The following is a 14,823-nucleotide window of genomic DNA, read 5'->3' on the forward strand; positions in this document are numbered from 1 at the left end:
GTCTTGACCATCGCAACCATCGCCACTGCGAGCCGGAGCCTGCGGTTGAGTTTCTAAACCGCAAGGCCCGGAGTGATTTTGGCTCTATCAGTAGTGATGTCAGTGGGCCGGCTTCTGACGGTAGGCGTTCCCTTGGGAACGCCCCCATCTGGGAGGCACGCCCCTGGCACGCCCACCAAAGGGGGCGTGCTGTCAATCAACATCGACAACACGCCCCCTTTGATCAGACACAACGAGCGAGGGAAATTCCTTCGCTCGTCGCGTCTGGCGCATGCGCACGACGGAGCTCCCTCCGTCGTGCGCATGCGCAGTGCACACCATCGACCCACTTGCGAGCGGACAGCCGCTTGCGAGTGGGTCTGAATCAGGCCCATTGATTTTAGTGATACACCTCTGAACATCCTTTTTCTGATAGATCTTATTTGAAATTTTTATATATTTTATATATAAGTGTAACTTATTATCTTTATTAAATTCATGAAAATAAAGTATTGCACTACATTTTACTGCATTTCTTGCAAGTACATGACCAATATGGAATAACTTGAATTTGTAACTTGACAAGATAAAGTGCATACACACGTAACGATTTTGTAACCAACAATTATCTGTCAGATTTTCCCTTGAAAAGTGAATGATTTTTTGAAGTGTGATGGTGAACGATTTTTACAACGATGAACAAAAAATGTTCCTTCCCTTAATGAAAATCGTTATGTTGAACAGTCTGAAATGAACTACAAACTACAAATGGGAGCGCGCTTGAACGATTTTTCATTGTTATAACTCAGAAACTGAACGATTTTTTGAACGACTGAATGATAACGACGTCGTTATAGTTAAATCGTTCAAAAAATCGTAAAGTATACGTGTGTATGCACCTTTAGTCTAATTTGACTTGATAACTTGAAGACAAATATTAATTGGATATGCTCAAGAATATACATATTCAAGTTAGAGCTTCAATCCACATGGGAATAACTGGTCTTGGATTTTCTACAAGCATATTTTGAAAAGTTGTTGTCACTTTTTTTTATTGTTCACAAGGGTATTTTTTAGAAGTTGTTAATGGTAATACACTATTGTAGTTTATATTCCACAGTGCTGCAGAAGTAATACACACACAAAGAATCTGATATAGTCTAGTGCAGAGGTTCCCAAACACTATCCTCAGGACCCCAAACAGTGCATGTTTTCCATGTCTCCTCACAGAATTACAAGTGAAATAATTAGCTCCATCTGTGGATCTTTTAAAATGTGTCAGTGAGTAATGACTACACCTGTGCACCAGCCAGGAGACCTGGAAAATGTGACCTGTGTGGGGTCCTGAGGACAGAGTTTGAGAACCACTGGTCTAGTGCAGAGGTTCCCTAACTCGGTCCTCAAGCCACCCTAAAGCTGGCCACACACTAGGCCAACTTCCATCCAACAATCCAATTAGTTGATTGGTTGGAATGAAAATCTGGTAAGGTATGAAAGCAAATGACAATCAGCAATTTGCTCCCAAACACCGGAAAATTTACAAAAACTATTGTTTGAACAAATTGTTTAGGTCAAACATTTAACAAACTTGTCTGAACGACCATTTTCATCTGTTTTCTAGCATTTAGGAGCAAATTGCTGATCATCAGTTACTCTCATACATTACGAGATTTTCATTCCAACCAATCAACTAGTTGGCTGGTTGGACAGATAATCTTTAGATGTGTGGCCAGTTTAACAGTCCAGCTTTTAAGGATATCCATGGTGGACCACAGGTGACGTAATTAGTACATCAGTCAATTTGATTTAACCACCTGTGCTCAACCATGGATATCTGTAAAACCTGAACTGTTGGGGTACCTTGAGGACCACATTTGGGAACCTCTGGTCTAGTGCTTGAATTAGCAAAATTTCAGGGGGAGCCACACTTTTGGACCCTCTGGTTTTAATATCATAACTAGAGTTAGTTTTACTTTGGGAAGGCATGGAAGTGGTAGAATGGGCGCACACACCACATCTGACTCCTAAGATGCACCAGCTACTGGGAGGAGTACACCTGCTTCCAGTCTTACGTACTACAACTTCCCCACTCCCCTGTACTGCTTCTCACATGGAGAGAGTTGTAGTAAACATATACATCTCAGTCACTCTATACACACATTCACAGTTCGGAAATGCAAGTTTTGTTCTTCCACTTTAGATTTGCAACCAACTGGGGCATATGTATCAAAGCTTGATGTGAGATAAAATTGTGAGATATATATATCACTAACCAATCAACTTCTAACTTACATTTTGCAGGCTGTGTTTAAGAAATGATAGTTTGGAGTGGATTGGTTGGTGATATATATTTCACAATTTTATCTCACATCAATCTTTGATACATATTATGCCCCTTATATTGTATTCAAATTAGGGGTAGGAATGTGCATAAAATTAGGAGCTGAGAAATTGTACAGACACAATATACTGTAGGTTAACAATAACAACCCTAGTAGAACCCAAACCACCAGTAAGATGCACTTACTATATACAGTATGTGCTGCTTATCAGGGTTTGTACAGATAACTGACATTTTCTAACTTACTTTTCTCGGAGCCTACATACACTTACTGATATTTGGCAACTGTGGATGAAGCAGCCTTTTGTGGAATGCATGGGTCCGTGTGCAACAGTGATAGAGGAAGCCCCGAAGAATAAAGGGACAGCACTAATCTCCCAGGAGAGGAGCGAGAGCTGCAGGTCTATTAGACACAGGCTCGGTGGTGGCTTCTGCACACGGGAGGCGCTGTTTGGAGGTTTGGGAATTTTTGCAGCCGGCTCTTTGCACCCGGCGCTATAGTCACACGGAATCTAAGGAGATAAAAGGACAGACACTCACACAGTACTATAGAAATATATACAAGAAGTGCCACACGCAGGTCAGGCATAAACCAAGGAGAGATTTCACTCACTAATATAGTCCACTTTATACACAGCAGCTGATCCATAGATGGACGGAGAGGAGAAATTACAGCTGCTGAGAGGAGAGAACCGGTGAGAAATTACATTTATGTCCATCCCTTCCCATACATATACCCACATACTTACATGATACATAACATAACATGACATGACCTCACCTGCATCCCACCAACACGCTCCCCGCTGTGCCCGTACATATCCCGCAAGTATGTGAGCTCTATAAAACTAGGTGCAAACGTTACAAAGTTTTCCATTAGTAATAAACTAATTGTACTGGCAAAGCTGGTATGTGTTTCCGTAACCTCTTCCAATACTTCAGCTACACACCTGAATATAATAGTAACCTAGTACGCTGAAAATGTTAGTTTTGTATCACATTATACTTTGTACTATACATTGTTTTTATTATGCTGACTTTCTAAAGTGATGTCCTTCTCGTGAGTTTGTGTCTTATTGAATTGTATGGAGGATTTTTTGTTACCATTAGTAGTAGGATTTTTTATTACTATTATTTTTTACTATTTTTTTTTTTTTGGGGGGGGGCGGTAAAACCACTGTACAAGTATCACTTTTAGGAATCTGTAAACATTGTAAAATCACGAACTTTAAGATATTGAATAGTATTGTTATAACGTGGACTTATTTTACAAACGGGAAACTTCCTTGTGTGGTACAGCCAGTCATTCAATATGGAAATATCTCCCAGACTCTTGGGAGTTGTATCAACAAAATGCAAATTGGCAGTAACCCACAGCAACCTTAAACATACTATTTAATTAGTGCCTGTGGGTTCCTTTGCTCCTTTGGTTAATAGTCCAACCTATTAACATTTTTGTGATAAATTAGCTGTGTAATCATTAATGTTGGTACTTGATTATCATGTTTGTTTGCCGGATTGCATGTGTTTTTTTTTGTGTTATTTTGTTTTATAATGGCTTATGGTGGCAATTTGGATTTTATCATTTGAATTAATTATTTATAATGGTAATCACAAAGCTTAGCAGAAATACATAAAGTTATGCAAAAACTATGTATTTAACAGAATTCTTTTTCAAAAGGCTCATTAGCAGTGCAAATCACAGTCCCCATTATTATCAATGGGGACTATGAATTGACCCTTATGTACCAAACTTCAAAAAGCAAAGCTTTTCAATGTTTGGCCCCATAGGTATACGCCATCCTCAGATGATGCAAACTGATTTATGCCTATGGAGATGTATTCGCAGGAGAGGGCAAATCCCTCTGCCGCAGTCTCTGGCCAGCTCCTGAATGCGCACAGTGGGCCTGATTCAGATGTGAACGGTATTGCTCAGCCGCAAGGAAGCGACTGTGCAATACCATCTAACTAAAATGCAGATGCAGCAGAAGGTGTCTGTAGGAAATAGAGGCCTCCTGTATACATCTGCTATCTGAGAGCAGTGGTCGTGTTTGCAGTTTCGGATCACCGTTGTGACCATCCATGATAGTTGATGCTTTAGCCAAGCTGCATAAGCCAAAGCATACTCAGCCTGGCCGGTTGCAAGGCCAGGAAATTTGCATCCTATAATGCCGACCCTGTTCTCAGCACTCCCAGGAAAGCAGGCGACATGCCCCCATTTCCAGGAACAGAGCGTGGTGCCGTCCCTTCCCTGCCCCAATGTGGAAATACTGCGGCTTGGGGGAACTGTGTGCTAACACGTATGACTTATTTTCAAATGTGTAAACCCACAAACATAGGATATGCACGTAAACCATTGGGTTTATATGTATATCTGAATTGGGCATGGGGCTAAATGTAATAGGCTGTGGCTTTGAGACATCGTTGAGTCCCATGACTGCCTGATGTTTTAAAGTAGCCATCTGGTGTTGCCTATAAAAAAAAAGACTGCTACTTTAAAACATCGGGCAGTCTCGCAATGAACTTGTCTGTGTCTCAAAGCTGCAGCCTATCATGACGTGCTGTCTGTTTGCTAGCGCAGAGGATGGGGCAGGTGCCCACTAAGGGGGGGTTACCGATTACCTAGAGACCCCCCACCTTGCCCACCGCTCCATTGCCGCGCAGCTTAACAAAATATATGTACATGTAAAGAGGCTGGGCTGGCATTAGGGGGAGCTGCAGCTCTTCCCAGACAGTTCCCCTGGGGGCACCGGCATTGTGGGAGGCTGAGAGCTGCTGCTGAGTGACAGTGCCCATAATCCCAGTACTCTCACCGGAGCTGCGCCGCAGATGTGTCATATATCACATGTGGGGGGGGGGGATTTTAATAAATATTGCGAGCACTTATTTGGCTGCATTCAGTGTGTCTATGTGTAGGCTTTGTCTGTGTCATTGAATTGGTGTAGAATTTGTGAGTGTGTGTGTTTCTATGTCATTGTGTAAGTTTGTAGTGGAGGACTCAGTGCTGCCTTTTTATTTTTTTGGAGGGGCTGAAAAGATACACATGCTATATTCCATATAATTAAACTATGGAAGGGCACCCCTGAACTTTATTCAATTCATCCTGAGTGCCGGACTATACAACAGTCTATATATACAGTCAGGTCCATAAATATTGGGACCTGACTGTATATATATATATATATATATATATATATATATATATATATATACACACACACACACACTAAGCAGACCGCTCAGTCTTGAAAATACAATCCGATACATGCAGCAGTCCTCGGGTACTAAATAATCCAAGCTTGTTAATCCATTACTGTGCAACGTTTCAGATGCATTGACGAAAGATGTAATAAATGCATCTGAAATGTTGCACAGTAATGGATTAACAAGATTGGATTATTGAGTACCCGAGGAGTGCTGCCTGGATGTGGCTAGATTTTTTTTGTCATTGGTTTTGTAACCAAGTATTGGAAACCCCCCTTTCAAAATCCTGCGTGATGCCACTGATGGGGGGGGTGAGTGCCAACAAAGGCCCTCATTCAGAGCCGTACGCTCTGAGCAGAGCGCACGCTCCGAATGAGGGCCGGCCTCCATAATTATGGAGCATCCTCCTGGACGCTCGTATAGCTGTGGGTCACCACCCACAGCCTATACGAGCGTGCAGTTTGATGGCCGCGATGGTCTTGACCATCGCGACCATCGTAACTGCGAGCCGGAGCGTGCGGTTGAAGTTTTCCACCGCAAGGCCCAGACTGATTTTGGCTCTATCAGAGCCAAAATCACTCCCACTGACATCACTAGTGATGTCAGTGGGCCGGCTTCTGACGGTAGGCGTTCCCTTGGGAACGCCCCCGTCAGGGAGGCACGCCCCCGGCACGCCCACCAAAGGGGGCGTGCTGTCAATCAACATCGACAGCAAGCCCCCTTTGATCAGACACAACGAGCGAAGGAAAGTCCTTCGCTCGTCGCGTCTGGTGCATGCGCACGACGGAGCTCCCGCCGTCGTGCGCATGCGCAGTGCACAGCAGCGACCCACTTGCGAGCGGACAGCCGCTCGCGAGTGGGTCTGAATCAGGCCCAAAGTCTCTAGGACCACTTTAAGCACTGCGGAGATGTAACTCACAGGGACAGAGGTTAGCGTTATCGTTGTCCGTGCAAGTTACAGTTAGTACATACTAGCCAGGGCATTTTTATAAAAATAATGAATGTCAGTCACAAGATTGAAAGTTAATATTCGCGTCAGTGTCGCAAATTAATACATACACCCCTATATGTGTAAAGTGTGAGTTTGTTTTTTTCCCCTTTTAATTGTTCTCTATCATAAACTATGATGATTTTTGTTAAGGTCATACTCTGGAGTCCAAGGGAAAGAATTCCACAGCCAGGTATTTACCTATGTGTCAGATCTTAATGGCATTGAACTGGGTCACCAGGGTAACCAGCACTGCCATTCCAACCGGGCACAGGAGGACTGGCACAGCACAGAAAAGGAGCATGCACGGAGGAAACTTTACGTGGCATCAGCGGTGTGCCTGCTTTTCATGATTGGAGAGGTTATAGGTGAGAAACAAGGCATTCATGTTCTGAGCAGATCTATATGTAAGATTATTATTATTTAAATGTATGCTTGCATTCACTATCCTTAAGTCACAGAAAACTATTTTTAATGGTGTAGAGACATAGGGGTATATTTACTAAGCAATGGATTTTCAAAGCCCAGAATTTCTGCAGATTGTCCTTGTCATTTTTAAAAGAGATAAAATCGTAAGTGCAAAATCAGGCTTATTTTGCATTAAGTATTATTTCCCTTTTATAAATCTGGCATACAGATCTTCAAAAATCGAGTGTTTTGAAAATCCACTGCTTAGGTACAGAACAAGGTCACATTCAAGAGATGCAGGGACAATTTCATTAGTCTACTGTTATTCAGTGGTTCTCAATCTCAACCCTAAAGGTGCATACAAACGTAACGATTTTGTAACCAACGATTTTCTGTCAGATTTTCCCTTGAAAAAGTGAACGATTGAATTTTTGAATGATGAACGAATAACGTTTCTTTCCTTAATAAAAATCGTTATGTTGGACAGTCTGAAATGGACGATGAACGATAACTACAAACGGGAGTGCGGATGTGATTATCGTTCATAGTTATAACTCATAAACTGAACAATTTTTTTTGAACGATTTAAGGATAACGACATAGTTATCAACAATTCGTTCAAAAAATCGTTGTGTGTATGCACCTTTATGCTGCATACACACTGTCAGATTTTGTTAAAGATCGGAACGATAACGATTGTAAAATTCGTTCATATCTTTGACAGATTGGGCATGCATCGACCAACGATGAGCATTCCCGCATGCCAGATAACGATATCTGACATTGACTGTGTTTGCAGTAAGATTTGGATTAATTAATTCATTTTAATACTGTCAGAATCAGTTCAATTGTTCATCGTTCACAAAATCGTTGATGATATTGTTCATCGTTGTTGTTCAACGAAATCGATGATCTGCCAAATCTGACCATGTGTATGCACCATTACGTTTTCTCAACATCTCATGTTTTGAGGATTTCTGTCTGTGGAAGCAGTTGGGATAGTTACTGATCCAGCAACATAGATACCTCACCTGTGCATGAATAAAGAAATCCACAACACATGACCTGTTGGTGGTAGCTAGGGACTGGAGTGAAGAAGCTCTGGTTTAGTTTATTTTTTAAAAATGTATCTTATTTCATCAGCTGCATACACACACAACGATTTAGTTAATGAACGATTTTAGTAAACAAATTTCTCTCTTGAAAAAATGAACTAAAATCGTTTACTAAAGTTGTTCATTTACTATGTTCATTTAAATGTAATGAACGATTTTTTAGAACTACAAATGATTTTTGCATATTCCCTTACTGAAAATCGTTGAGTTGACAAGTCTGACTGAACTGCAAACTACTAAATACAAACTACAAACCTGAACGCGCATGAATGAAAATCGTTCATCGTTTGACTCAGAAAGTGAACAATTTTTACAAACGATTATCGTAAAACGATATCGTTTAACGGTAATCGTTCAAAAAATCGTTGTGTGTGTATGCACCTATCTTCACAATGGTAAATGAGGACAGACATTTCTTTATTTATGAAGTTTCATGGGTCTGCAGTCTATCAAGTTACTAGGGGGTATATTCATAATGCTGTAACAAGCCCTTTATCAATCCTTCCCTATGATAACAGGGCATTTCACTGCTTCAGAGAAGGGCTTACCATGGAGACATGTCAGATTTCTCCTGTGGTGCCATTATTACTGCACATTAATTTCCCCATACAGTAGTTTGGGGAAAGCAGCCTGCTCAGCTTTCAATTTCTCCTATCAGAATCTATTACCATCTCAGGATGGAATAATAGGCCTTGTTGGTGGAGAAAAGCGGTTGCTTTCTCCCCGTCAATGCCCAATAGCCGAGCTCCCATTTCTCTCTCCTTCTCTTCATTACCCATCTCCTGGTACTTACTGGACTAGAGATCAAAGTGCCAGCATTGGCAGTGCTGTCTGCTCAAAGGACAGAGCAGTGACAGGAAAGCAGGGTCTGGAGATAATCTCACATTTGACTGCAGCCAGAGGTTTTCCAGCTGCCAAACCACAGTGTGAGCTCAGAGTCCAGACACTTCTGCCACCTCAGCTCAATTAAAGTTTCTCTCCGGGACTTTAGATGGTGAACCTTACTCTCTCATGCAGCAGGGCTTTCCTTAACATCTGCAGTGCACTGGTCTCTGGGCTGGACCATACACAGCAAAATGCCACCAATACGCATCCAGTACCAGAGACATTGCTCTGAGGCATACACCATCAGTATTTTTTGATGGAGTTAATTGTATGTCACTGTTTCACGCATGGTAAGTGCATTGCTGGGAACCTGACTTTCGCACTGCATAACAGGAGTGGCAAGTGTCCATGAATAACTTCTTTACTTTTGGTTTTCCCAGCATAAAAGTTATAGGACAACAATATGGCTTCTTGAGACACTTGGGATAAATGTTTGCTGATTTTTTTTTCACATAACCAGGGAACATGTGTGTGGGTACTTCCGCATCTTTGCGACCCCCTGCTGGCTACGCTACTTGCGTATCTTCACTGACTAGTGAAGATACATCATATGTGGGGGCGAGTGTGTTCAGCTGGTCATATGCGGGGAGTGTTCGGTGGCTAAAGAAATGCGGCGAGTGTTCGGCGGGTAAAGAAAGATAAGTCTGACTTGTATTATGACAATAAACAACGCGGGGGGGGCACGAAATGGGGACAGAACAGTGGTGGACAAAACAGATATATCGCGCGTTGTTGGCACCGAAATACAGTAGGGCGCGGCGTCGGCGCCCAAATACATTAGCAAGAGTCAGTAGTGTAAGTAGTACAGTACCTTACGTAGTGGCTAAGTAAGTTACGTAGTGGGGGCCGCAAAGATACGGAATGGTATTGTTTGTATGTAACAAGACGAACATTACAGATATCAGCAGCTCATAGTATATTAGCACTATGTACCAATACATTCTTGGTTGAAGCACATTGCGCAGCCTCTGGTTTTAAGGGCATGCTTTTACATATAGTTTAAGAACAGATGGAAATCAATAATTTCTTTCAAATAATTTTTAATTTACAGTACACCGTTATTGTGCATTTCCACGGAGGTCTTGTTCATTAGACAGCTGTGCATTTATTTGGATTGATTGGCATTGATTCTGATGCCCGTACGCCTCGGTTGTTCACATTATAACTTGTGTAATCTGCAGCTATTTTCAAAATGTTTTGCTGTGACTTGCTGCCGCATCTGATCATCTGGGGCATGCAAATACAGTAGTCAATCATTTTTAAGGAGATTAGAGCTTTTCGCAACATATTCAAATTTAAATATGTAATGTATATGGCCAGTATAATGGAAATTTAATACAACTCTGCCTTGGCTGACCCCATTGGTTGTTCAAACGCCTGTGTTTTTTTTTTCTTTTGGTGCCTAGTTTTTCAGTGCACCACTTTGAGCAGTGTAGTGAGGTTCAACTTGATCGAACAGTTGTCAGCGTGTACATATGGCTTTGACTATCCACATATACACTGATGTGCCAAACGTCATGGGTTAGAAGCATATAGGTAATGGTAGATGGCGCCACCTTACTGTGATGTATTGGAAATGCCCAGTCCTGCTCAGTTGTAATCTGTAGCCTCATGAGTTAGTATGAACACTAGGCTGCTCATTGCAAAGCGATATGAATTAATGGAGTTCGAATTGGGCATGATAGTGGGTGCCCGTTAAAATTCTGCAAAATTGCGGTGTCACGTGTGTACCAGAAATAACACATGGAAGGCATTACCACCCACTGACAAGGCAGTGGCCGACCACAGGTGCTTATTGTTTGTGACCAGTGGCTAGCGACATTGGCTCAAATCACGTCCACATTCAATGCAGGAGGTACCAGATGCATATCCAACAAGTCAGTGCAGTGTTCTTTAGCTTCCATGGGATATGGGAACAGAAAACCCACCAGAGTGCCCCTGTTAACACTATGACATGGAAATCAGCATCTCTCCTCGGGACGTTGCTAATTAGACCCTGGAAGACTGGCAACATATGACTAGGTCCAATGAGTCACAGTTCCAGTTGTTTTGGGCTGATTGTAGGGTTTGGGTGTGGCGCAGACCATGGACCCCAGTTGTCAACAAGGCACCGTGCAGGCTGGTGGTGGTTCAAGTGTTTAAAGAATTGTGAAAACTGCTAGGGATGAGTACCACTTTTTTTTTTCGAAATATACTACCTAGAAGAAGTAATTAATACACTTTTTTGCTTTTAGAAGCTAAAAAAAAAAGTCCTTAATAATGCCTTTCCATACTACCTGCTCTTGTTCTCACAGGTGGGTACTTTGCACACAGTTTGGCCATAATGACAGATGCTGCACACCTTCTGACTGACTTTGCAAGCATGATGATCAGTTTATTTGCCCTCTGGATGTCCTCCCGCCCAGCTACAAAAACAATGAATTTTGGCTGGCACCGGGCAGGTATGGAAGCACTTGGACATTGGGGTTGGTTCATGTGAAAATTATGGAAACAATATTGTTTTTTATTTGTGACAGTAATTTTTTTATTTGAGCCCTGTTTACATTCTCTTAAATTGTTTCTCTTAATTACAGAAATATTAGGAGCTCTCTTATCCGTCCTGTCCATTTGGGTGGTAACAGGAGTCTTGGTTTACTTGGCCGTAGAACGAATAATTTCAGGAAACTACGAGATTGAAGGGGAAGCTATGCTAATAACATCTGCATGTGCAGTAGCTGTAAACATCATGTATGTAAGCCAATGTCCCACTATATATATATATATATATATATATATATATATATATACACACACACACACCATATTATCTCTCTGCTTTCTTTTGTACTTTTATTAAATCACAGTTTTATTGAAAAACCATTTTTATAACCGTATTTATTGAAAAACAATATGCCAGTTATAGTGTTCACACTAGGCCTGGTGCCAGATCTAGAAAGGGGCACTCCTCTGTGCCTGAAAAGGGGGCACGGTCATGAGAAAAGTGGGTGTGTTTTTAAGAAGCGCGGCCCCTTTTCATCACTCTTGGGGGCGTGCCCAGAACATACAGACATTCCGGGCTGCCCTCAAGCTCTTCTGACTCTGAGAATAGATGCTGGGTACATGCGCCCGGCATCTACTCACCAGCGGTGTTCGCTGCACTGCTGTTTTTCCCATCTGCGGGACACTGTGGCCCTGAGTGGGGACGGCACGCGCCATGTTGTTTAGCGGGGCACTGCCAAAAGGGCAGAGCACATTTTGCCCTTTTGAAATCTGGCAGGGCGTGGCACCCTGTTAAAAAAACAGCCTAGTGGGAATGCTACAGTTACACTGAAACATCAGTTAATATGATGTATTTATTGTCAATATAGAGGGTCTCAATCAGCAATGAATGCAGATTCCTAGTAATCAGGCATTTGCAGAATGGGTCCAGTGTAATTGTATGCAGGACGGCAGCAGACTGTTTTGGTGTGGTCTGGCCAAGTCAGGTCAGTTTCCCGAAATGGAGGCATGTAGCCGCCATTGGGGGGGCAGGGAAGGGAAGAGGCCAGGATCTCAGTCGGGGGTGGGGGGGCTGGCTGAGCATCATGCTGAGGATCCTATGCTGCGTCTCTTGGCCATGGCGCCTCTTGGTGCATTACCATATTAGCAAGGAAGGAATTTCAAAGCTGCTTTGTGTGTGGCTTTGCAATTCCGTCCTTTGTTGAATCAGGCCCTGAGTGTATTATTTTGCTCAAAACCCAGAGTGGGCTTTTTTTTTTTTTGTTAGATGGGGGTATCCTTTCTGACTGACCACCTTGGTACTTCCTTTGCCTTTATTTTTATTGTGATGGTCTGTACGAAAGTAAAACATAGCTATGAGTTGATGGGGTAAATGTAATAACCTGCAGACTGCAGGCACAGGAAGTTATGTGCAAGACTGCATGATGTCTTAAAGTAGCAATCATTGAAAAAGGCAAAATCAATCTGGTTTTGCTTTTTAAATGGTTGCTACTTTAAAACATCGGACTGTCTCACAGAACTTGCCGATGTCTGCAGGCTATTACATTTACCCCGATATCTTAAAAGCCTATAAACTTAGTAAGATTTTTCACAGCCAATTTAATGTTAACTGAAATCCTCTGTGTTCATGCATGTTGATTTCATTGTAACTTTCTGTCCTGTAGAATGGGTGTGACACTTCATCAAACTGGACATGGACATAGTCATGGGTCTGGAAATTCACACTCTCACTCACATTCACACGACCATGGAGAGCTACAAAACCCTAGTGTCCGTGCTGCTTTTATTCATGTGATTGGAGATTTACTGCAGAGCCTTGGCGTCCTTGTTGCGGCCTATGTCATCTATTTTAAGGTAACTGTTCAATGACTTGTAAATGTCCATTTATCTGCTGCCTATGATAGGTCGTTAGTACATTAATTACACTATATGCATTAAATAGGTTTCCTACATTCCATTCATTTGAAATTCTCTCTTCTACCAGCCAGAATATAAAATGATTGACCCTATATGCACGTTCCTGTTCTCTGTCCTTGTTTTGGGTACTACTTTGACCATACTTAGAGATGTTCTTCTTGTGCTGATGGAAGGTAAGCAACTATAAAGAGTTGTAGTTACATGTGCATGCTGATTAAGACTAGATGGGTATGAGCTGCATGCAGTGTTAGGATTCTATGGGTGATGTATACATATTTTTTTTGTTTTTGTAGGTACTCCCAAGGGTGTGAACTTTAACATGGTAAAGGATACTCTTCTTTCTATAAATGGAGTGAAAGCTCTGCACAGCCTCCATATCTGGGCATTGACAGTGTCTCAGCCTGTCCTTTCTGTTCACATCGCGATTAGTAAGTGACTACTTATCAAACTGCCAGTTTACTGAAACCTGTTTGTCACTGGTGTCTGACATCTTGTCTTGTTCTCCATTTTGTCACAGATGAAAATGCAAACGCTCAAATGGTGCTGAAAGAGGCCAGTTCTCAGCTACAGAGTAAATTTAAGTTTCACACAACTACAATTCAGATAGAAAATTATTCAGAAGATATGGTAGATTGTGAAGAGTGCCAGGATCCCACCGACTAAGTGTGTATAAGTGTGTATCTTGTCTTTGGAGACTCTGATTGTCTTCAGCTATGCACATGAGGCATTCCTCACTTGGATATGAGCCTATAAACTACATACCAACTGAAACCTGTAAAGGACTTATGTGAGAGCATTGCCTATCTGAGGATTTCCCTAGTGGATATACTGACTGCTTGGGATTCTCTCTTATCACTGTTCTCTTTCTGGTGTACCCCAGATGAATGGTGAAGGTGTCTATAGTCCAGGGATGTGTGATCAGAATGTATTATACATTTCTACAGTTTGCAGACTTTTGCACATTATTACAGAGGAAGAGACTCTGTAGTAATTGGATAACAAATAAAACATTTTATTGAACATGACTCTCCGCTCCGACTTTTTAATGAAATGTTATAGCTATAAGTTTGGCCAAAATACACGTTCAATAGTGATTTCATGTAGAGTGTTTTCTTAAAGAGAGAAATAAATGCAGTATATATTTATATTTAATGCATTTTGGTTTTATTAACCTGTTCCTGACTAGTTATAGTGCACACATAACTGTATCACAGCATACATATGTGGCGATGTTCGTGTTGGTAATAGACATGACCAACCTCATTCAGACATAGGGGGAGATGTACCAACCAATCAACTTCTAACTGTCACTGTAAAATGACAGAAGCTGTTTGTTACTTTCTCCGCTCCACTTTATCTCTCTCCTTGGTTTGATACATCTACCCCATAGTCTCCATTTTTAGCCTACATTGGTTACATATAAGAAATGCTGTGATTAGGTAAGGTAGCAATAAATCAGTTTTTTTGTGTGGTCTAAATGCATTATAAGCAAAAATTATCTTGATTTC

The 14,823-nt window shown here is 41.7% G+C and overlaps 1 protein-coding gene across 1 annotated transcript; it reads left to right on the forward strand.

The window, feature by feature from the left end:
• The first annotated feature begins 2,587 nt into the window (after positions 1-2,587).
• Positions 2,588-14,340, forward strand: SLC30A2 (solute carrier family 30 member 2). Its single transcript, XM_088442151.1, has 8 exons — positions 2,588-3,015; positions 6,666-6,880; positions 11,215-11,361; positions 11,494-11,647; positions 13,063-13,252; positions 13,383-13,488; positions 13,609-13,743; positions 13,833-14,340. The coding sequence occupies exons 1-8, from the start codon at positions 2,972-2,974 to the stop codon at positions 13,976-13,978; spliced, it is 1,137 nt and encodes a 378-aa protein (XP_088298277.1). The 5' UTR covers positions 2,588-2,971; the 3' UTR covers positions 13,979-14,340.
• The last annotated feature ends 483 nt before the right edge of the window (positions 14,341-14,823 follow it).

Source organism: Taudactylus pleione, unplaced genomic scaffold (genome assembly GCF_031769625.1).
Source record: "Taudactylus pleione unplaced genomic scaffold, aTauple2 ptg000305l, whole genome shotgun sequence".
Classification (NCBI taxonomy): Eukaryota; Metazoa; Chordata; class Amphibia; order Anura; family Myobatrachidae; genus Taudactylus; species Taudactylus pleione.

Bases quoted from the DNA above. Each gene is read 5' to 3' on its own strand.
- SLC30A2 (XM_088442151.1), top strand. From the start codon at position 2,972: ATGGACGGAGAGGAGAAATTACAGCTGCTGAGAGGAGAGAACCG. The intron at 6,881-11,214 runs GTGAGAAACAAG...TTGTTCTCACAG, and splicing joins CATGATTGGAGAGGTTATAG to GTGGGTACTTTGCACACAGT. The intron at 13,253-13,382 runs GTAACTGTTCAA...CTCTTCTACCAG, and splicing joins CCTATGTCATCTATTTTAAG to CCAGAATATAAAATGATTGA.